The 24,450-nt window shown below is 45.0% G+C and overlaps 1 protein-coding gene across 5 annotated transcripts in view; it reads right to left on the bottom strand.

Moving 5' to 3' along the window:
• LOC107372839 (ephrin type-A receptor 6) overlaps positions 1-24,450 on the bottom strand; it is a 398,636-nt gene that overhangs the window by 123,478 nt on the left and 250,708 nt on the right. For all 5 annotated transcript variants that reach the window (XR_011516160.1, XR_011516159.1, XM_070543905.1 and 2 more), the window contains 2 exons: positions 5,144-5,265; positions 1,380-1,542 (listed from right to left, as the gene is read on the bottom strand). Coding sequence is in view for 3 of the 5 variants with exons in the window: in XM_070543905.1 (XP_070400006.1) it covers positions 1,380-1,542; positions 5,144-5,265 (285 nt within the window). In the remaining 2 variants the exon portion in view is untranslated. The remainder of the gene's footprint in view (positions 1-1,379; positions 1,543-5,143; positions 5,266-24,450) is intronic.

Genomic DNA, 24,450 nt, shown 5'->3' with positions numbered 1-24,450 from the left:
CTGCTGGGGTGCTGATGAGCAGGCTCCCCCGCCCAACGCTGAGCACAGCAACCCACCACAGCAGAACCCAACCAGACGGCCAGATCTCCCTCCTAGCCTCCAGCCCCAGGAAGCCAAGCAACAACAGAGGTGTGCTAAGACCCCCAGTCTCCCTCCGCCTGCTCCAATATGGTGTTAGTGTGTGTTAATGAGGTGTATTCCATGGCTGTGGTGAGCGGACAGTGTGGGCATCATCTGGCCTACGCCAGCTGATGCCACCGCACCACCCCACGTGCACCCACAGCCCTCGGTGTCTAAGTGCAGTTTAAAATTGGAAGTGGGCACCGGCACTCGGGATGAGGCTGAAAAATCCCCCTGCCAAATGCCGTTGAATGTGCTCACTCCCAAGGCCCTAAGTGTGTGTTTGTGTGGAATGTCGTTGGTGGAAGTGTTTAAGGTGCAAATAAAATTGGGGGGCAGGTTGCCACAGGAATGCGGAGATGGGGTCCATACCCGCACCCCCTGACTTGTCCACCCTCCAAGGTCCTATGTGCATGTTTGTGTGATGATGTGAGGGAGCAGGAGGAGAAACGTGTGGGGATGGAGAGGAATGGCTGGTTGGTAAATGTTTTCCTGCGGATAACGGACCACGTCGCCGTTGCTAAGCAACCAGCTTTCCAGCACGCTCCCTCTCCGTTTGTACTGCATGTGAAATAGTGGCTGAAACAGTTTTTAGAAGAACATTCTCATTGAAACAAGCAGGAGAAATTAAGCTGCTTCAGGCGGAGAGGGGAACGCTGATGAAAACTGGTCAGTAGGAAGCGGCAGAGACTCTGACAGCAAGGTGGAAGACCATCTGGGACTCCTCGCCCCCACCCACGGAGAAGATCCGTGTCGGTCACCCAGCGAACAATAGACTTTTTCAGGGTTTGGATTCAAATAATATTTTCGCACCCTTTTATTAGGTTCATACATCGAAAAAGAGTTAATAACGCACTTGAACCATTTTGCTCCACAACGTGGACATCTCAGAAGTCTCCTCAGCCTTCATTAGTGTCTACAGGAGCCGTTCATTACTACAAACAAATTGGCTGTGTTTGTGATCTAAAAATGCAGGAAACAAGCTGAATTATGACTGCAGCGTCAACTTTAACAGGGACTGGACCGGCACTCAGAAGTTGCAAGTGCGATAAATTCTGGTCACAGGTGTTGGTGGGATGGGAGTGGCATCTCATTAACCCTGTAAAGGGTCATTTTAGCACATACTGGCTCAATAAAATTATTAAAAATATGAAAACAATGATTGTATGTCTTAAATTCATGTTCAAGTTCACATTTGTACGTTAAGATGACTCACTTATTCATAACAACATCACAACTGTGTTGTCAAGGATACTTACAGTCTCCTGTAGTTTGGTATTCAAACTTCGGTGAGTAGGAGCTGTGTCCTCCTGCCGTACGGGTCCGAACGCTAAACACGTACCAGGTGGCTGGTTTCAAACCAGAGACGATCACACTCGGGGCCTTGGTGCGTGTCGACGAGTAGCTCAGCTGTTCGTGTTCCTGTGGTGAAAAAACACAATCAGGTTAGGAATAAAACACTAGTTAATGTGGAACCCAGCAGGGGTCAGTTTTCAAAATATATTTGTGATCAGAAAACTGTAGACGGATTCCATCAATCGTGTGTGTGTGTGTGTGTGTGTGTGTGTGTGTCATTCTGATCAACACTAACCCTTTACAAGAGATTCATCAAACATTTTATTTGAATTTCCATCACCTTCACCGACTCACATTGGCAGATGTTGATGACTCCAGCAGTTTAGGTTAGGCTTAGGACCATCTCCCAACTACTTTCTACACACCAGTTTTGAAATCAGATGATTTTATCACGCTGTTTTAGTACAAGCACACTAGGGTTGGGCATCGCGCATCGATTGGAACCGGTTCCAACTGTTCATTTTTCCTGGAATCGCTCAACGTTTTTTATTTCGATTCCTAGAATGCCGACGGAAGAGAACTCTGCGGCCGATCTCCATGAAAAATAAACGTGATCTGCAAATTGTGATCAATGCTTTTCAGAGCTGAACACACCAGCTGTCTGTGTGCAGCACGAGTCCCCCTCCCCCCACCCGGCGTGCACCGGCCAAATATAAACGTGTCTGCCGAACTTTCACTTCGTGATGTAAACTTTAACTCCTGCAGCGTAGAGGAAACGTGTTAAAAACGTCAACACGGTGGATTTAATAGAAGCTTTAAAGAACAAACTCTGGACGGTGTGAGGTGAGTTTGTCTCACTGCAGAAATAACAACACACACGGAGCGTCAGAAGGCTGAACAATAACCTGTAGAATAATTAAAGTCATCATGCTAGAGCAGCTTCTCTGTGGTGGACCACACCAGCTTCTGCCACCATAAATAATAATAATAATAATAATAATAATAATAATAATAAATCACACACAAAGCTGTGAACATTTTAATTTCCTTTCTGAACTATTTCTGTTGCGTTTTAATGTTAAAATCTGTTACCTTGTTACTGACAGCAGCTACGGTTAAGCTTCACTTCCTGTTGTGACTGAAAGCTGCTGCAGCATGGAGGTGTAGTTCTCAGTCATCCTGGACATGATCATCCTGAGAGCTTTAGCTGGAAACAGCTGGATGTTTCTGGATATGTTGGAGACATTTAGCCTCTCATCCCAGAGGCTGCTTCCAGACTTTGGTTGTGGTCAGAAACAAACACACTGGTTGTGCTGCAAGTCTTTTTCTTTTTTCTCCAAAACATGTTTGTGTCTACATGAAGGTGATGTTGTTGTTCATAGAGTTAAAATTCATGTTGAAGTTAAGATTAGTTCATCAAGTAGGACCTGTGGTTAGCTGGCTCTTGTAACACATGTCATGTCTTCAAAGAATCGGAATCGGGAATCGATAAGAACTGGAATCGAAACAAGGAATTGGAATCGGAATCGTTCAAAATCAAACGATGCCCAACCCTGACGAACACAGATGTTCAGCAGGAAATGTGTTGCTGTGAACATCAAAGTCAAATACATCACAGCTGCAAAAAGCCTTCAAGTTGAAGAAGATGCATCAGTTTTGCTGCAGGTGTCTTGTGCTCTGAATGTCAGACTTTTATTTTCTCTACAACCAATCACAACAAAGCTTCACAGATCAACTCATGTAGTCACACCATTTTAAACTCCTCTGAATGGCATGTATAAAACAGTATTTAAACCTCAGCTGTGTTTTTAAAACAAGCTCTCAAAACAGAAGGTATCTTCAGGTCTAAGCCCAGACCAGCTGATGACGTGGGTTAGGGTTAAACACAAACGTAAACAGAGCTACGGGGTTTCTGCATTAGCGTCAGACGACAATGACTCATCAGTCAGATGTAGTGTCTGAATCCTCTGCTAGTCTGTCAGATTCTTTTTTCTAGGATACGACGACGAGAACGGATACTGGATTGTAGGGCTGCTCGATTATGGCAAAAATAATAATCACAATTATGGTGACTGAAATTGAGATCTCGATTATTTAAGACGATTTTTCAATTTATGTTGATTTTATTTGTTTTTATTCAGTCATAAAATTGCTCAGGGCACAATCAGGACAAAAATAAATAAGAAACAAGATGATCACTAAAATAACTCCTGATTCCCAGTATAAAAAGACCAACATACTTATAGCTCATAGTCTATGACCCAAGGGCTATAGACCTTGGTTTAACTCATTTAAGTCTAACCAGTACAGACCCAAATACAAATATCTTGCAAATACTGACAACAAGAATTATACAGTATATAACAAATAAATGCAAATAAATTGATGAATAAATTGATGTTCACAAAATGTTGCATAACATTTATTTAGTCGTGTCAAGGTGCTGTAGGAGAGTGCACTAGCACCGTGTCCTCAGAGAGATTAGTTATTATTTATCAGGAAGTTATTTCTACCTTATTTATAAACTATTCATTTACAGGTCCATCTTTTAATGTAATAATTGTCCCAACCACAGCTGCACCCCCCCACCCCCCAACCCGGTCTCACAGCAATCGGGGCAAGCTGCACGTGTGTTTAGCACACCGCACGCGCACATTTAGCTGTTTTTAGTGGCTCAGGAGTCCGCAGGTGCGGTGTGTGTCACTCACTCACTCAACAGAGCCGACTCTGAGAGCCGTTTCTTTAGCGACTGACACATTACTGCATCATTCCCTTTCCTAATGTCCTGAAGAACGGTCCGGAGAGCAGGCTTAGTGTTTAGCTAACCTGCAGGAAATGTCAACGACAGTTATCCAGAAAGTAGCTAAGGGTTACCAGAGATGTTTCTGAGGTGTTCGCTAGGTACTTTTAAGATTTAAAAAGTCAAGAAGGGGGTCTGAAAAGCTGTTAGAAATAGCGTCAAAGTCGCCAAGTTGGCAACACCCTAGGAGGAGCGCTTCATTTGCAAGTCGGGGCAGCACAAGTGGGAGGAGCAAATAATCGGCTTGTTTTGTTTTTATAATCGTTCAAAACTCAGATTGTAATCGTGATTAAAATTCGATTAATTGAGCAGCCCTACTGGATTGCCAGAGATGTTCAACCGAACTCTGATTTACATCATATCTGTGTGTGTGTGTGTATCGTAGCTTTACCAAATTACTTGCTCTTTCCTTACCGAAGCTAACACAGTTAGCTGTGTTGCTGCGGTCATGCTAACAGGAATCACCAGGGGTCCAGAAGGACCGTAGCAGTTCCGAATGGAGTAACAGATGTAGGTTATGATTTTAGATCAAACCTATGTTAGTATGAAATGCATGAAGGACTCGAACATGTGGCTCGGACGTTTTGCTGCAGCTGGAAACGCAATTTTCCATAATAATTGACAGCAGGAATTTGAACAAAATAAAGCTAATCATGAGGGACTAGCGACGGCAGCAGCTTCCCTGTGAGACGTCTAAGTGACGGGTCTGAACCTCGGCTCTTTGCTGTTTAGAGGAGAGAGTTTTGATTTTCTATAATGATTTATGACTAAATTCCTTAAGAAACTGAAAAAGTGCACCCAGTTCACATTCATAAGGATGGTAAAATGTAGCTGCCCAGTTTTCATGCGGAGTCTTTAAGCTAAGTTAAACTAAAGTTAATGATCACAAGTTCAAAGGCTGGTCTTAAACATAGTGCACCACTTTACCTTCTCATAATATTTTATCTCATATTCAGCAACAGGAAGCATTTGTTCAGGCTGCTGCCAGGAGAGTGCGATGCTGCTTGGAGAAGCCCAGTCCTTCTTCAACCCTCCGACACGAGATGGGCCTGTTTAAGAAACACACCAAACAGACATGATAAGGAAGAGAGCTGTTGTCGGTTTATCACATCTCAACTGTTATCCATCAGATAGCTGCTGAACAAATGTTCTTTTGTATCTTGTTGGTTAAACTTGCCGCAAAGCCTGAAGCACCTGCACCTCGTGAGGAAGCTCAAGTTGTTCAGGGTTTGCAGCAAGATGCTGCACATCTTCTATAAGCTGGTAGTGGAGAGTGATCTCTTTGGCCATCACATGTTGGGGTAGCAGCATCAGAGCCAGGGACCAGAAAAGGCTGCTTATGTTCTGGGGACTGCTGTGGGACCACCGGAGGACGAATGATGGACGACCCTGAGCTTCATCTTCATGCAACAACAGAGCATCTTCAGTCAGAGGCATCTTTAGACCTGCTGATGCTACAGGAGATCCTTCCGGTCTGCAGCCATCCAAGTGGTGCTCGCTGCAGAACCACAAAGGTGGAGCTGCACCAGAAGGTGGAGCTGCACCAGGGTCAGCCCCGCCCATTCCAGAGTCAGCCCCGTCCATTCCATCAGAGTCAGTACAATTCCTTCCAGTTGTCAGACTCGATAGCATTCTGGAACCAAAGAGGGTTTTATAGCTAAAAAATACAAGATTGAGGACGGAGGTGAGAAGTTAACTGAACAGTTTTTGTAAAGGTTCCATATAATTAAAAATCTAACTTTTGGAACTTTTTATCATGTTATATTGTCATTTCCTCATAAGAAACACGCCAAAGCCATTTTTGGCCTCATTCATGCATTTTCCTCCCATCTCAGCTTCAATTTGGTCTCCTCCCCTGAAGTGGGTCTGGTCTTGGTTCTCAAATCTGGATATTCTGTGAATTTTCTGACAAATTATTTCTGAAATGACTTCTACTGAGACACCGCCAATAAACCATACATCCCCATCTCCAAAGACACACTGGATAGGACAATTACATGTAACGCCACTTACTTCATATCAGATGTGGTGGGGTAGAGGCTATGGAGGCAGGTTTGCATGCAGTTTTGCGCAGGTTCGACTCCCAGTGGCAGAAATCCTAGGTAGATTACAACTCCTTTTCTTAATTTCTAGCTACACTTGCCAGTACTGTTTACAACAATTTACTGGTATACCGTTTACAATATAATGACTAATGTGTTTATTTATTTATTCGTTTATTTAGCCATTGTGAGTCCATTTGTGAGCAGAGTTTCAACTAAAATGCTGTTTAGGAACGACCAAATTCAAAGAACTTTTAGAGACATAAATATTTTGCTGAAAATAAACATTACAACTAAAATATAAACAAATTCAATGTTTCAGCTGGCTAAATAGATTGATGCCGACCTCACCGAGAATCGAACCAGCATCTGCTGAGGGGGAAGCAAAATTTACTTCAGATGATCTTACCACTGGACTACCAGAGAACATATGACAATCACCCATGCTGTTGCACCACATTATTGTTAGAGCGGCTGTGGGCGGATATCTGCTAAAAGAAATCGTTTCATTTCAAGATGTATTCAGGCTTTGTCATGTAGCAAGTTATATTTATCTTGTTTAATTGGAGCATAGAACATAGCATTAACATTTGTAAAGTAGTAACAGCCATAATTCATGTGGGTCAGGTTAGTTTGCGATGAAGTTGGAAAACAAAAACGGAAGTCAGTGTGGGCTAGGCTGAGTTTGCGTGAATGGGCGGGGCTGACCCTGGTGCAGCTCCACCTTATGGTGCAGCACCGCCTTTGTGGTTCTGCAGCGAGCACCCTCTCCAGCCATCAGCATCTTAACCGTTCTCTGAAGATTATTATCTACTATTATCATTTATTTGTTTAATTACTGCTTTAATGAGTTATGACAACATTTGTGAACTTTAACAGCATCCTGCTCACATTGTTACTGCAAACAGATGGCCTGACCAGCCTGGGAACTCTTCTATTCAAATAGCTCCGCCCCCGGGGGAGGTGAGCATGCGCTGATGCTGACGGCCGAGCACCGGATACCCGGCAGCGTTTGAAGCAGATGGCAGCTCGTTAACAAACATCCACACTTAAGACGCATTTTCGCCAAATTTATCTACTGACAACTCAAAAATAATCTGGTAATTATAACTCACTCAACCTGGAGGTAAGTGAAGAAAATTTAAAAAGTTTACAAGACTATATTGACAGAGTTTTTAAGTTTTTCGTTATGGGTCCAAAGAAATCAGCAGCTGAGCCCGAAACACCTGGGACCAAGAGGAGCCGTCCTCAGGACTCACCTGAGGCCTCATCTCCCCATAAGAACATATTAGAATTATTAGATTCTATAGATAAACAGCTTCTGGGATTTGAGGGGCGACTTCATCTGTTTGAGGTTCTACACCAGGAGTTTCAGAACCTCCGTCAGTCTCTGGAGTTCAGCCAGGAGCAGGTGGAGCGGCTCACCGCTGAGAACGCGTCTCTGTGGGAGTCTGTTTCTTCCCTGGAAGAGGGAATGACGCGGATCACCCTGGACAACAAGATTCTGAAGGAGACGGTTTTGGACCTTCAGGCCCGTAGCATGAGGGATAATTTGGTGTTCGCAGGCCTGCCGGAGCAGGCGGGAGGGAACGAGAACTGCGAGCAAACAATAAAAAACTTTCTCCAGACCCAAATGATGATACCCGAAGAAACGGTAAAAAATATCACCTTTCACTGGGTACACCGCCTTGGAAATAAAAGAGTGGACAGCAGAAGACCTCGTCCCATCGTGGCTAAATTTGAACATTTTAAGCAGAAAGATCTTGTTAAAAGTCACGGAAGAGAGCTCAAAGGAAAAGCCTTCAGCGTAAATGACCAGTTCCCTAAGGAAATCCTGGATCGGTGCCGAGTCCTCTTTCCGCTGCGCAAAAGGTTTATCCAGGATGGGAAGAGAGCTGTCATCTCGGTGGATAAGCTTTACGTGGACAATAAACTTTACAAGGAAAGAGGAGTGACTGACTGGCTGTATTAGCCCAACATCAGGTCAGACATGTATCATTCTTATCAGGATTTACTGGGTTTGATCACGTCAGGATTAAACAGCTGCTAAATCCGTTTTCTAGATGATAAGATCACCTGTTCATCACCACTTCACACCCCTATCACCTTTTCTTTTTAGTTCTTTCTTCTTTTTTAACCTGTATCGTTATTTTCCTTTCCTCTTTACCTGCTTCTACACCTTTACACCTGTATGGCACAACCACACAACTTTCCAACACTGCGTCAGGCTCCACACACACACACACACACACACACACACACACACACACACACACACACACACACACACACACACACACACACACACACACTCACTCAGCATATACTGTCCAAATATTGATGACCCTTCATTCTTTCATAATTTTTTCTCTGTACTCTCCGAACACTTGGACTGTCCAATTATACTTGGAGGCGATTTTAATTTTTGGATGGACACTTTAACAGATAGGCTCAGTACAGCTGGGACTCAGTGCAATTGGCAATCCACTAACATAGTCAAACAGTACATGAGTGATTATGGGCACAAAAAACAGCAAATGTTTTCACCAGTAACTACTGGTTAACTACCTATTCTTCCCTGTTTAATTACTCATTACCACCTAAGTCGTTCCCTAGTAACTAAGCACAATTTTGCGTACCTTATCGTAAAGTGTTACCAACAAACGTGTTCAGGAGTTAGAGGAAATCATTCAGTCTTTAGAGGCATCCACTGAAGAAGAGTTAATGAGCAAATTACGTAAAGCTAAATTAAAACTTCATGGAATTATTGACAAAAAGACACAATTTTTAGCACAAAGACTACGAATAGAAAACTTTGAACATAGTAATAAATCAGGTAAATTTTTGGCTAGCCAGTTAAAAATTAATAAAGAGAAAACTACCATATCTGCTGTTAAAGACTCAACCGGGAATATATTTTATGACCCTGAAAGTATAAACAACACTTTCAGAGACTTTTACCAAACTCTGTACTCACCACAGATAAACCCATCAGATAACAAGATCAATGAGTTCCTTGATAGGATAAAACTTCCTAAATTATCAGACAGCCAAGTTACAGTCCTGGACTTGCCACTAACATCAGCGGAGCTCCAGGAAGCCCTTAAATCCATGACTAATAGGAAAGCTCCAGGTCCAAATGAGTTTCCAGCAGAGTTCTACAAAGAATTCTGGATCATTCTGGCTCCAATATTTTTCAGAATGGTGAGGGATATCGAAGAGAGCGGCAGATTACAGCCAAACATGAATTCAGCCAATATTAGTCTTTTGTGAAAACCAGGCAAAGACCCTGCATTTCCTACCAGCTATCGCCCAAGCTTCTCTTATTAATGTTGATCTCAAAATAATTTGTAACGCCCTGGCAAAAAGATTAGAGAAGGTAACCCTGGTAAAGGTAAATGTAACACCCTGACCAAACTGGTTTCATCAAGGGTAGACAGTCATCCACTAACTCAAGTAGATTACTTAATTTGATAGATTTCTCTTACAGTAGAAACATGGAAACTAGTATATTATCTCTAGATGCAGAAAAGGCTTTTGATAGTTAACTGGAAGTTCTTATTTGCAACTTTACATACATTTGGGTTTGGGAACTTCTTCATAAACATGCTAAAAACATTATACAGTTCACCAACTGCAAGTGTCAGGACAAACGACCAAATATCAGCTAGCTTCTGTCTTCAGAGGGGGACCAGGCAGGGATGCCCACTCTCCCCCTCACGGCTTGCTATCTTTATCGAACCACTAGCAGCAGCAATTAGGCAAACAACAGGTATTAAAGGGATAAAGTGTAAGAAAATAGAACATAAGATAAGTCTTTATGCAGATGATGTTTTACTCTTTCTCCGGAATTCTCAGTCGTCTCTCTCTCATTCAATAGAACTGATAAACTCTTTTTCAAAAGTTTCAGATTATTCTATAAACTGGTTAAAATCCACAGTTCTACCAATTAATTTCTCTTTTGTCAATTTACTTAATACCCAATTGGAGTCAGGGAATATCAGATACCTGGGAATTAATGTCTCTCCTAAGTTAGCAGATCTAACCAAACTAAACTACATCCCACTTTTAAGGAAAGTGGAAGATGATCTTGCAAGATGGAAATCCTTACCAATATCACTCATGGGGAGAGTTGCTACAATTAAAATGATGGTCTTACCCAGAATAAATGACTTATTTTCAATGATCCCAAACAAACCACCAGCTGACTGGTTTAAATCTCTGGACTCCTCTATTACCAAATTCCTTTGGCAGGATAAACTTCCACGAATTAGCTTAAAAATGCTTCAGAAGACCAAAGACAGAGGAGGACTGGATCTACCCAACTTTTATTATTATTTCTTAGCCAACAGGCTGCAATATATACCAAGATGGTTGCAAGATAACCCGCTAGATGAGTCTTGGTTAGACATAGAACAGACAATTTGAAATACGATAGAGCTTTCAGACTTACCATTTATTAGCTCAAGCATAAGGAAACATGAAGGCTTCAAAAGTATTAGTATCAACACCTCTCTGACAGCATGGTGGGAGTATCTTAAAATGACAGAGTCTTCACTAGTATCATGCAGACGCACACCTATCTGGAATAATCCTGATATTTTGCAAAATAATAAAATGATGAACCTTCCAGACTGGAAAAAATAAAGGAATCCAATACCTGGAACACATATATGAAGGATTGGACTTCATCTCATTTAATAGAATAGTCTCCCAATTTGGAATAGATAATAGCTTTTTCAAATACCACCAAATTAAATCTGTCTGAGTTTGGAGTATCCGGATGTTCCCTGGGGGTGGGTTCACTGGGGATGTCTGGGACTGGGGGGCCGTTGTCCCCCTCTGGAGGTCCTTGGGTTGCCTCGGGGGGTGGACTACTGGCGGTTGTGAGTGGGGCCCCTTGGAGGTATTGGCGGTGGCCATGGGTCACTGCCTGGCAGCTGCATTGCCCCTGGGTGGGGGCCTGGGGGCTCGGGGTGTTGGGGTGGCCGGCCCCGTATGGGGATCTGGGCGGGGCCTTGGGGTCAGGTCCTGACATGTATGCTGCCGGGAAGAAGGCAGGAACATGCAGCAGTGCCTGGCCCAGGTTCAGAGGCCTCGGGTAGACCTTGGCTCATCTGCTGTCCCATCACAGGGGAAGGGGAGGTCCAGGAGGGGGAGGACCCAACCTTACCTGGATGTCCTATGTCTTATATATTCTGGAAGTTGTGCAAATGCAGGGATGGGCTTAGATATTCTGCTGGGGTGGGGCTGGGTTGGTGCCCTCGGACTCCGTGAGGCTCTGTAATGCTGCTGCTTTGGGCCCTGGCAGGATGGGCTGGGGTCTCCATGCCCTGGGCAGCAACTTGACAACAGAGGTGCCTATTGGGGCCAGTGGGGGAGCTGGCTCCCTGGAGGGCTAAGCCCAACCAGCCATTCCTCCCCATCCCCTCACATTTCTCTCCTGCTCCCTCACATCATCACACAATTATGCAGGCCATCTGGTTGGGGTCTGGGGTGGTGGGTTGCTGTGCTCAGCGTTGGGCGGGGGAGCCTGCTCATCAGCACCCCAGCAGAAAGGGTCAAACTCTGGTAACCGGTGATGGTTGTACCCCATGTGCAGCAGTAACAGGACCAGAGTGAATAGGGTGTGTATGGGGAGCATGAGTGGGTGTCCGGCATGCATTTTTGTAAGTCTTTGGTTGTATGTGCATGTGTGAGCATGAGGGAGGGAGTGTGTGACTGTGTTTGTGTATGATTGTATATGTCAGGTGGGGCCTTTGACTCCTCCCCTCTCCTGAGACTTCTTTTGATGATATAGATCTTCGTCTCCCCTCCCCTGCCACACCTGGTGTGGGGTGTGGTGCCATGGTCTGCCTTAGTGTTCGTGGCTCCTGGGTCAGGGGGTTTAAGATTTTTGGCGTCTGCCTGATCAATCCCGGTGGCTGTCTGGTGGGATCTGGGTCCCTGGGCTCTGCTGGGACCCCGGCGGGGGTGGTCGCCCCTGGGTCCCGGGTCGCTGGGTCCCTGGCTCGGCCGGCTAGGGGGTGGGAGGCTACGGGCGGGCCTGTGGGCTTGCCGCTGATGTCTCCCGGGACTCTGCCGGCTGCTGGTTGTGGCCCCCCGGGGCAATCCTCTGTGTCTCTCGGGGGGGGGGGGGGGGGGGGGGGGGGGGCTTTATGTTCGCAGTCTCCTTGGGGTTACTTTGTTCTGGGACAGCACCTGGATCTCTGGGACTTGGAGCTCCCCCCGTCTCCTACACATCTTTGGGGGGCGGATCTGTGGTCCCTCACACTCTCTGTTGGACGCTCCTATAGAGAAACCTTACATAAACAAGCGCGTGTACACACACAGGTGCTCACATGGTGCTCTCAAAAGTATGGACTTGGGCACGTTCAACACATGTCTTAAGGCTGTCGTTGCCACTAAATGCACTATGATTTATTATCGTGTGACTGTTCAGTTAAACAATGTTGATTTTATATTTCGTCATCAAGGTGACACATTGATGGCTTGATCTTGTTGTATTGTTGTTGTGTCCCATTTTTTTTTTTGTATTCTATTTTATTTTTTGTTTTGCTTTTTTTCTTGTCTCTTTCTGCAGGCCTAGAAGCAGACTCTTGTTCATTATTGTTTATTTTTGTGGAAACCCCCCCCCTTCCTCTCTCCCCACCTTTTCTTTTCCTTTCTCTTTCACTTCTGACTCCGTGTCTGGTCGGAATTTCAAAGCATTCAAAAAAAATAACAAGAAAGTTTTAAGTATCAAGCGTGACATTAAAAGCAGACGCTTTGATGCTCCACCTGACCCCGGCTTTCCACGGGAGCCGTCAGCAGCACGTTACTGCAGCAGCACGTCATAGCTGCTGATTGGAACCGCTGTGATCAACAGAACCTTTTCCACTGGAGCCGTCAGCAGCGCGAGTCGGCCGCGTCTCAGGAGCAGCATGTCGCGGCCTTTACACGCCGGTTCTATTTTCTACGCGCGACGCCTCTGAAACGGGTCAAGTTCAACATTTTTGGGGAAGGAAAGACAGGAAATCGGACGCGGAAATTGAGATAAGCTACCGAGATTTTCAGAATAAAGAACGTACTGCCTTCCGGTTGCTTTACTTTTAAAAAAGGTTACTAACTGTGCGTCCCCGTGAGAAGGTATCACACAGCTAGCGGTCTCCTTTGTTTTTCAGGTCCGTATTGGCGATTATAAAACGGACAGAACATAAAACACAAACCATGTTGTAGTTTTCTCCTGCTTGTTGTTGTGTTTACTGACGAAGTCACTCGTGTGACTTCGTGCTCGGTCGGTGACAGCTGCTCCCCTGCTGCTTCGCATCTCGTGGGAAGGGCCAAGCAGCAGCTTACGCGAGCAAGACGTGCTGCTGCAGTAACGTGCTGCTGACGGCTCCTGTGGAAACCCGGGGTAAGAGTAAATCTGTAAGGCTTGTCACCAGCATTCAGACATCAATTCTGCTTGCTTCACAGCCAGACAGGACACGGTAAAAAAAAAAAAAAAAAAAGCTCGGCCCCCTGAGAACTCTAACTGGGCCAATCAGTGCTGAGCAGCGTTCGACACACCGTGACGCGGAGTTTCCCATAAACATGGCGTCTGAAGTGGAGTTCGCTGCGGCTCTCTCCTCTGTTCTAAATGACTTGGACATGTCGTTAAAACCACAAGTAGAAGCGTTAAAAGCCTTTCTTCTAAAGAAAGATGTTTGCGCTGTCGTTCAGCATTCATGCCTTTTTTCTGACTGGTTCTTTATGGCTAGTCCCGCCCCCCACATTGCTCTCAGCGTGTGAGTAGCCAGACTAGTTCTCTGTATAGACAGAGGAAGAGTCCGGCAGGCCAGGCTAGCAAACAGGCGCTGAGGTAACCAATTCACCACCTTTAAAGCTTGGTTTATGCTTGACGCATTCACTTTCCGCGCGCTGATGCGGCTCACGGATGGAACGCGCTTTACAACTAACAGTGTTTATGGTTCGTGCGGCTCGTCTCTGCGGTGAGCCAATATTCTCCCAAACTGAACGGGGCAGCATGGAGCTCTACGGCAAGCATCCAACACTACACCACAGTAGAAGTAGAAATTACTGTGTGCAACATGGCATTCCAGCATTTTTAACAGCATTCTCGTCTTTTCCGTCAGTGCGAGCTATTTCTCTCCAAGAATTATTAACAACATGTTGATCACGGTGATCTCTGAGAGCTGAATCATACAAATGTCTGTATTTACCAACCTCTGCCATATTAGTTCTTGCCGGTCCGCCATGTTTTTCCGCGTCCGTCCATCCGCGTGGTTAGAAATTTTCCGAGGTGCGCGTTGCGGAAATTCTGGGCCGTGCGGAGGCGCGGTGGAGGGGCGTGGTTGTTAAAATGACGCAAAATGACGCAACTTTTCCGCGCGGAGCCGTGCGGACCTCGCGGATGCGTCAAGCATAAACCAACCTTAAGGCTGAAAACATTCTTTACTACAGTATGTTGATGTGAACTCTCAGCTTTGCTGTGAAGAACCAGGTGACCCCGGAGCAAAGTGAGGACCTTCCACACCTCATGGCTGCTAACTGAATGTGCCAGGGTGGACCTGTGCATGGCTCGGTGATAATTCTGACCTAGTCGGGTAACTGATGCATTTCTCTGTTTAACACAAGTCCGTGTGAGAAGCATTCACGCAGCATTTCCCTCTCAGATCATCTAGTTTGAGCTAAAGTGACGTTAAACAAGCTGGATGCTCTCTTTTCTTATTGCATAAGCTTTGCTCTATGAATTCTCATCTGGGTAAATAATTGCATTGAGCTCCCAGGAGAGGTAGGTCAGCAGATGAAACTGCCTGAGAGTCATTATTGTGTGTTCTATCACAGCCGACTCATATCAATACAAACACAGACCTGCTTTTGCTCAAAGGGAAATACAACAATCCATCTGGCAAAACCGGTGGCCCCTCTCAGACTGAAAGTTTGCTTATGGAGGCCGTGTTTCCAGTTCAGGTAGGTTTGGGTCTGGAGAAGAGTTGTTGGAGACAGTAACGAGGTTGGGTTTCAGGGTTACGAACAGTTTATTCAGCTGGCTGACGCTGGAAGACCAAAACACACAATGACTCCAGGAAACATCCCGATGATGTGTCCAGAGGCATCAGAAGATTTTTATACACTGAATGACACTGGTCTGATAAAAGAAAGTAAAATAGAAACACATCTTGTTCTTTAGTGAAAAGCCAAAAGGTCCCATCATTTGTTCTATGGACACCAGATCTAGGTCTAGCTCTTCAACATTCCTCCTCAGTAACATCTCCTCCACAGGTTTTTAGGTGTTTCCAGGCCAGAGACATAAAATCCCTCTAGTTCCCAATCATCCCTCATCCCCTCAGGCAACCAGGAGACAATCAGTCAGAAGCTTGAACCATCTCAGGTGGTGATGAGGAGGAGCAGCTGGAGGATGAAGCTCCATAACTCGTCTGAGGCTGAGCCTGGACACCCTACCAAGGAAACCCATTTCAGCTGGTTGAGTCCTGGATTTTTGTCTCCCAGTCATCTTGTAAGTCTTGTGACCATCGATGATGGGTGGAGCTTAGATGAACCCATAAATAAGGGCTTAGCTTCACTATAGACTGGAGCAACCCCTCATTCATTCATTCATTCATTCATTCATTCATTCATTCATTCATTCATTCATTCATTCATCAACGTCTCTCTCTATATATCCTACAACAACTCAGGGTCAAATCAAGATACCATCTCCTCCATTTGATGTTTTTTAACTTGGAGGACGTTAGTGACCTTTTCTGGATCAGGACTCGAGTTCAAATGTTAGACCATCACCTCCAACAACATCTACAGGTAAACAACCTGTACTTGTATAGCGCCTTCTACACCCCCACCCCCACCCCACCCCCCCCAAGGCATAATCAGTCATCCCTCCACAGGCACGCGCTGGTGGGGATGAGCTACCATGTAGCCACAGCTGCCCTTTGGGTGCGCTGATGGGGGTGGGGCTACCAAACACAGGCGCCACCGGTCCCTCCGACCAACAGCAGCAGCAAGGTGGATTAAATGTCTTGCCCAAAGACACAACAGCAGCATTATCTGGTCGGCGCCGGGATCAAACCTGCAACCTTCTGATTACTGGACAACCCGCTCCACCTCCTGAGCTGCTGCTGCCCCATCTAGAAACATCTACACTTAAAAAGAAAGTTTAAAGCATCATTAACAAAGAAAAGTTTTAAACATCTGTCTCTTCACCCAAAAACAGTTTAAATCAATCTAAAAATAATAAAATAATTAAAAACATGTGATCAACCCCCTCCCCCAAACACAAATAACAGACTGGTGAAATATAAACATTCTACATCAAACGTGTCTACGCTTGGCTCTAATAACCTCCATCTGAATGTGCCCAACAACATAATGTCATCATGCGTGACTCGAATCGGTTCATAAGATTAGCATAGTCATCAAGCTCAAAGGGCAGTGTGTGTGTGTGTGTGTGTGTGTCAGCACGGCTAAATGAGGAATAACAGTGTTTTCTACTTTCTAACATAAAGCAGCGGCTGTAGAGAATTCCTTCTTAGCAAAAGATGAAATGAGTAAAAGATTCTTGTGTCATTGTTACATATTAGCTCTCATGACCATCTGACTCATCCCATCCTCCAAAGAAAAAGCATCTCGGTGGATTTCATCTGATCTAACGGTCTAATGAAGCACTCTGTTGAAGCTGTGACTGCGCTGGTGCCAGCTGGGTTCGGCTGTGGCGGCGGGGCGATGCGGTTTGTGGCCAGAGTCACGCCGTGGAGCCGTCAAACCAAGATCGTTGGCATCTGCTGCTAGCATATTGGTGCTCGATGGGAAACAATAAATACAGCCCAAGTTTAATCCCCTCATTGCCCATGAATCCAAATCAGCCTTCCACAGCAAGTCCTGCATAATCTCTCTCTCTCTCTCTCACACACACACACACACACACACACACACACACACACGCACGCACGCACGCACACACACACACACACACACGTTGGTGTGTCTGAGAGCAGGAATGTGAAAAAACCAAAGCATGTTTCTTGGAGACGTTTGACCATCTGGAAGAAAACAACTGCCAGCTGAGACGTGGTGGCTAACCCTGTGTGTCAAACGGAGCTCGTCATGACACGACGTTCACAACCGTTGCAGTAAAATTAGCACAATAAGTGAAGCAGGACCCCAGATTGTGCATCATGTTGTACCCGGTGTTGGTAGGGCTTCCTGTTGGAGCACCGATAGTCTTTAATGATTCTGTGTGAGGGTTTTTAAACTTGTGACGAGAAACCTGCCAGAGGACCTCCCTATCTGTTACTTGGATGAAGGAGAGCTGGAAAGCCATTAGAAGCTCGAGTCAATTATGATGCCCCATGGATGGATTTTTCAGTCGAGCGTGGTTAAGCTCAACATAAACTAATGGGGAGTCTTTAAATGAGCTTGACCTGCATATGATTTTAATTAGCTTTCCTACCCCAAAGGCTTCCATTAACTGTTTAAAAAAATCAATATGGCCAGTATTGATGCCGTGTGAGAGCTTAAACGATGTCCTAACACTCGGCTGATTCAATGCTGATAAAGAGATAGAGAGCAAGAGAAGCAAACACAATGTGGGCGCTCGGTTTGACTCGTGTCAGATCCAGTCTGATCATTCACCGTTCGTTTTCACGCCACGTGTGATCGGCCACAACATTCAGTTCAGATTTATTTAGATGTGTTGGATCTGACAACATTCAAGCCGGCACTCGAGTACGTGAGCTGCCTCCAGAGCACTCGAGGGTTTCTCCGGTGTTTCCAACAGGACTACAAGTCATCAGCGGCAGAGGAGTCATGTTTATTGAATGCGTGGTGTCTGTGGTTTTGTGCATGCTGGTCTTACAATCTACTGGGGAAACTGGAGTGACACAGCGTCTCACATTGGGGACTGTCATCATTACACTTCATTAATTCTGGAGGTCACTCCCAATGCACGGTGGGTCACGAGCACTGTGTTGTAACGTCTAAGTGTTCATGCGGCACCAAAGAGGCCCGACTACCGCCAAATAACGCCTGGGCTTAATCACAGTGAGTGGCTGTGAAATCCAAATCAAGCAAGTGACAGCTGAAGTGAGCGTGGTGGCTGATTTGGCTGCTAATTAGAAGGAAACTCTTCTGCTTCTGAAAATGTAATATTCCAGCAAGAAGTGTCTGTTTGTGGCTTGTGTCGCATATGTTTATGCAATCTTTCATTGCTGCTTCCTGGGTATTAGCAGCTTCTCTTTCATGTCTGTATTAAATGCACACAGAAGGCAATTAGCTTTGCTTTCTGGTGGCGAGGGCGGCGGTTTGTTACACACCATGTTTAATCTTCATGCCAACACAAGAAAAAGGACAAATTTCCACAAAGCCGAATAAAAACTGAACCTGAAAACGAAACGATGGTTATGGTTTAAAAGGGAAAATGTGCCTTGGACAGTTTTATTACTTCATCCGGGTTTGGGAGACGTGTGCTGCTGTCTGGATGTTGTTTAGCTGTTTTTGATGCTTAATGTGGCAGAAGAGCAACGAGGCTCAGGCTTGTTTTCCCCGACTCGTAACACTTCTGTGGTCATCGATGAATCACTTTGACTTGAAAGTGTAAAAATTTAGCAACTAAACAACAAAGATACCAAACACTCGGCCAGCATCACCCTGGTCTGTGGCCTATTCCCAGTTACTGAGTTGGACACTTGTGACACTTTTGCATAAATTTTAACTGCTAACCATTACATGAATGCAAGTAGTTTCATCCATCCATCTTCCTCCACTTTTTTGGGGTCATGTTGCAGGGGCAGCAGCCCAAGCAGGGAGGCCCAGACATCCCTTGGGCCAGCTCCTCTGGGGGAATCCCAAGGCGTTCCCTGGCCAGGTGAGAGACATAGTCCCTCCACCGTGTCCTGGTCTTCCTTTAGGTCTCCTCCCGGTTGGACGTGCCCGGAAAACCTCACCAGGGAGGCGTCCAGGAGGTATCCTGACCAGATGCCCGAGCCACCTCAACTGGCTCCTCTCGATGTGGAGGAGCGACGGGTCTACTCCGAGCACCTCCCAGATAACCGAGCTTCTCACCCTATCTCTAAGGGAGAGCCCAGCCACTCTTTGGAGAAAACTCATTTCGGCCGCTTGTATCCGTGATCTCGTTCTTTCGGTCCCTACCCAAAGTTCATGACCATAGGTGAGGGTAGGAACGTAGATGGACCGGTAAATCGAGAGCTTCGCCTTCTGACTCAGCTCTCTCTTCACCACGACAGACCGGTACAACGCCCGCATCACTGCAGACGCAGCACCAATCCACCTATCGATCTCACGCTACGTTCCCTCACTCGTGAACAAGACCCGAGATACTTGAACTCCTCTACTTGGGGCAGGACCTCGTCCCTGACCCGGCAAGGCCAGTTAAATTTCATTATTTTAGGGAAATTATCTCAGTGTCTCACACTGGTAACATTTCCTTTAATTGTTTGTGCATTTTGATCCTCTGAAACTCCAACTCCTCCTAAAGCGCTCTTACTTGTGAACTTTCTGACTCAAGTTCCAGACGCCCTCAATGACTCTGAAAATCTGATAAATTAACCATTTCCCTTAAATTATTCAACAAGTTCAACATTTCTGTTGCCCGAGAGAAAGGGCCTGCAAACGTTTTAGGACCTTTTAGAAACAACAATTTGTTGCTGAAAGCTGCCGCCCAGAGCTTTAACCAAGTCATTTACTATAAAGATCATTAGTGCTGGTCTGGTACCCGGTCCGAGTCACGCTGTGGAGTTTCCTAAATCTCTAAAGGCCAGATACAGACTTCAAATTAGTCTCATGATTGCTAGCCATAGCAGCTCTGTGCCAAACCTCAGATTGTATTTCCAATAATTAATTAGGATAAATGGTTGGAGAGGCTTAAGCAGGAAAAATGTTGCAGGAGGATTTTTTTTTATTTAAAAGTGTAAATACATTCATTCATTCATTCAGGCCCTGTGCACACGTAGCCGGGGATCTGCCAAAACGTAGATATTTTTCTACGTTTTGGCCTGTCATCCACACGAAAACTGAGTTTTTTAAAAGCTCCGGCTAAAGTGAAGATCTGCGTTTTCTCCGTTTTGGGTGTCTGCGTGTGGACAGACAAAACCGGAGTTTTAAGGTCCGCAACGTCACTTTCCGCGACAAAAAAATGCTGACATCACGCGTGCGACCTGTGTTTACACTAGCCGACAGCATGGATGCCCTCAGAGCTGTGCTCGCTTTATCAATTGTCCAAGCGCTTTCTGCTTGTTTGTTGTTGCAAGCGGAATTACTGCTCCTTGTGGAAGACCATAGACGAAGGACGAGGTTAAGAACGGGGGAAGTGCTGCCGCCTACAGGTCTGGCATGTCCTTAACAACGTATTTATCCGGGTACGTGTGGACAGAGTATTTTTTTAAAACCCGGCTACGTGTGGACTAGGCCTCAAAATGTTGCTTGGTGTCTTTTCAATAAAGTTCTTACATTTTATTTTGCCCCATTTAATCAACATCAAGAGCTATTGTGGGCCACTGTTTATCAATTGATATCTTTGCTTTTATTTGACATTTCTTTGGAAATTCAAACATATTTTCTCTGAAAAGTGTAGATGTTTGGACTACAGGACTACAACCGTAAATTCGTTCTGACTAATCAAAATCACCATTGTCAGCGTGCTAACGTAACTTCTACGAACATGGTATGGTAATTTCCATAGGTCTTAGGTTCAGCCAATCGTCCACTGTGACGTGTTTGGCAGCTGCAGGACCACGAGCCGATCTGGTGCCGACTCCGGCCTCCTTTTCCGGAGGTGCTGCTCTCTAAAATGTTAGAAAGGAAAAATGAAGGTGGTGCTTCAGATTCTAAGTAGCTGTCAACTGAATCTAATCTGGGACAGTTTCATGTTCTCCCCTGGCACACCTGCACCCTCCCTCCCCCATGGTGGTTGTCTTTCGTGTGACAGTGTAGAAACGCTCCACAAGACTCCTTTGCAACATCCAGATGGTGGCTTTTACAGCTTCGCAGACCATTTATTATGTGTATCTGCTGAGTACAGGGAGTTAAAAGGTAATTAAAATCATCAGTCACGCAACAAAAGCAGAGGTTGTGGTGGTGAAAATGATTAAAAAAAAAGACCTTTCGGAGAGCTCTAAGCCTACTTTTGCTTCGGCTTCCAGGTGAGGCAGTTTGGGACCGAGGAACTGAAGTAAAAAACTAACCAAGTCAGAAAAATCAAGGCGGCCCACTGGAATGACGTTTAAAATTGGACAACATCTGACTTGCAAATGCTCAACTACATACAGGCTTTCATCCTGTTATTGACAATCTGCACTAAAGCAGAGTAAAGGGATTAAAAGATGGAGACAAAGTGAAAAGAAGTGTTGTCTGCTTTCATGTAGAGACGCCTGCGTGTTAGCTAGCCTGTCTGCCACTCTTAGGTCCCGTCTTTAATAAGGTCCCAGCTTACCACTGATCCCTCTTGTTTCCACTTAATGGGGAAGTGGAGAGGCAATGATGTGTGAGAAAGGCCAGTGGAACTGGCCCTATACTGGCCCACTACAATCAATACTCATTTGGTCTGCACCTCTCTTTCCCCAAAAGTAATTAATGAGAAGAACAGAAGTATCTGGCTGCTGACAGCTGATTTCCCTGCCGGTCGCCGTCCTCAACAACCTGTCCATTTCTCATCCTTTTATTTAAAAGCTTCATTATCTTTGAATCCAAGCGGTCGGTATTGGAAAGTGATGCAAATAACGGCCGACGGGACCGGTAAGGTGCAGGACCCTGCATCGGGAGGATAGAAAGCAGGACGAGGAGGTGAACGGAGAAGTGTCTGAACCACCGACTTTAATGAAGAACATATTGTTTTAAACAAGACAGCATGATGTATAGTTTCTACATTTACATATTATTCTCTTCCTCTCAAAAAATAGGAGAAGTCAAGTTGGAGCCCTCCAAAAATCCTTGTGTGAAAATATTTGCTTTATTTCAAAAGTTTTTATTTTTAATCTCAAGCCTGAATATTCCTTAAAGAGTTGTCCTTCACTCAGAACTGCTCACTTTGTTAATATCATGAAACAATCTTGTCAAAATTCTCCCAGTCAATAAAATCTTCCATTCATCAGAATTCATTGTTTCCTCGACTTGCTTCGTTATTACTTTAATTCAAGCAAAAATTATAATGAAAATACATGAATAGTTCATCACTTCAGCGCCGTCTCAGGAAGTTTTCTCACACGAGTCCAGAATCTCTGGTGCAAAAACAACTTTGACTTGTTTCACATAAATATAGTCATCATCAAACATCCGAAGACACACTTTGTGTAATTTGGAGTTCTCCTCTCATCTTGTGTCCCAGTGGGAGTGTACAGGGAGAGGAATGAAGTGATACAGCAGCGGAGGCTCGGTATAAATAGCAGTCGACCCTGCTTTAGCACCCACAGCCGACTTGCTGCAGCGGAGCACACTTTCTGGTAGAGCTCATTTCTAGCAGTGCTATCTATACACAAGCCTCCTGTCAAAGTCACCCACCCTGGAATAAAAACACTCCGCCGACGCACAGCTTGGTGAACAGGTCACGAAGGACGGCTCAGATTGAGTATGCCGCTTGAAAACACTAAAAGTGTGCAAGGTGACACTAAACAAATAAAGAATAATGAAATCCCTGTTTAGGCCAGTCACCTACAAGTTCAGAAGCTGCATAAAAGGTCAAAGTTTCATGTTTCAGAGTGACGAAAAGGCTGTTTTTCAAGGTTGTATTCATTCATAATGTACAAATCACCATCTGCAAGCTTTTACATCAGGAGATACATTAACCTAATCCGTTTAAGTAACACTAGATAGGTTTTTAAAACTTTAAGTTAGAGCTTTAACATTCCCGTCAGTTATTGTTGAGGTAGAAACGTCACCGGTTTCATATCTGACACCACTCGGCAGCCCTCTGCTGAACAGGTACTGCACTTAAGTGGGTAGGTGCCCTAGGGGGCGCTCTTTACTTGGTTTACAACTGTTAGCTGATATGATAGTAGTTTTCGCTGATCATCAGAAGAAGAAAAAGAAGTTTTCTTTTCTGTTGGTATCATGGCGGAGCCTGGAAGTAAAAGTGAGAGAGTAATGTCTTTGGAGGTGAAGCAAAGAACTAAAACCAGAACATCGGCGCGGGCTATGCTAAGGGAGCTAAAGGAGGCTACAAAATCACAGGCTGATGGTGACCTGGCGAAGTAATATTATTTTAGCCCAATTGTGTGGATCTTTTTAGTTCGTGGTTTACTTTAGTATTAGTTGTCTCTTGTTAGTTTTAGCTTGTTGTTAGTGCTAGCTACAGCAGGGTTGTTTACGACAGTTGTAATTCCACTTTAAACCAGCAGGGGGGAGGAGAAGTTAACTACTCAGTGTTACTTTAACAAGTAAGAGGCAGGAGAGATATATAAAGCTCTCATTCACTCATTTAGTGGTCTCTAGAGTGAATTAATGTCTTGTGAGACCCTCTCTGTGAAAAAAGCTGTGGCGCTTCTGTTTCAGGAAGTAGAAGTTAGTCGGAGGAGGTGGGGAGCAGAAAACGACAAGATTTGGAGTCTTACTTCCTGATATTTGGACATCTTTCCTCTGATTGGCTAACAGCAACAGGACTCTACCACTGACTGTCTGCTCTGCAACGTTGATGTTTTATCTCCACCAATAACACAAGTCAGGAGGAGTTCTGCTATGTGGTGGAGTTGCTAATGCTAACAGTTAGCTTCTCCTAGTCGAGACGCTCTCTGCCATTTCCTGGATGCTAAACCAACAACAGCCTTCCTCGACGTGAGCCAAGGGTGAGCCCATGAACGTTAAGTGACAGTGTGACGTAGATCTGTCGGGATTTTCTGACCCTAGTACTTTATGTTTATGTTTATGTTTATTTATTTGGCAGACGCTTTTATCCAAAGCGACTTACAATATATAACCTATAGGGCGTGTTGTGATCTGTGGGGGAAACCGGAGTACCCGGAGGAAACCCACGCATGCATGGGGAGAACACGCAGCTCCACGCAGAAAGGCCGCAGCCGAGTTTCGAACCTGCAACCTTCGTGCTGCGAGGCAACAGTGCTAACAACTGCGCCACCATGCAGCATGCTTTCTGTCCTTTTCTTTTCTGCAGCGTTAGAAGACTACTTTCATGTTCAGCCTGCATGTGAAACTAACCGATCGTATTTACTGGTTAAAAACATCTTC

Source organism: Nothobranchius furzeri, chromosome 14 (assembly GCF_043380555.1).
Source record: "Nothobranchius furzeri strain GRZ-AD chromosome 14, NfurGRZ-RIMD1, whole genome shotgun sequence".
NCBI classification, from domain to species: domain Eukaryota; kingdom Metazoa; phylum Chordata; class Actinopteri; order Cyprinodontiformes; family Nothobranchiidae; genus Nothobranchius; species Nothobranchius furzeri.
This window is presented reverse-complemented; position numbering and strand designations above follow the sequence as displayed.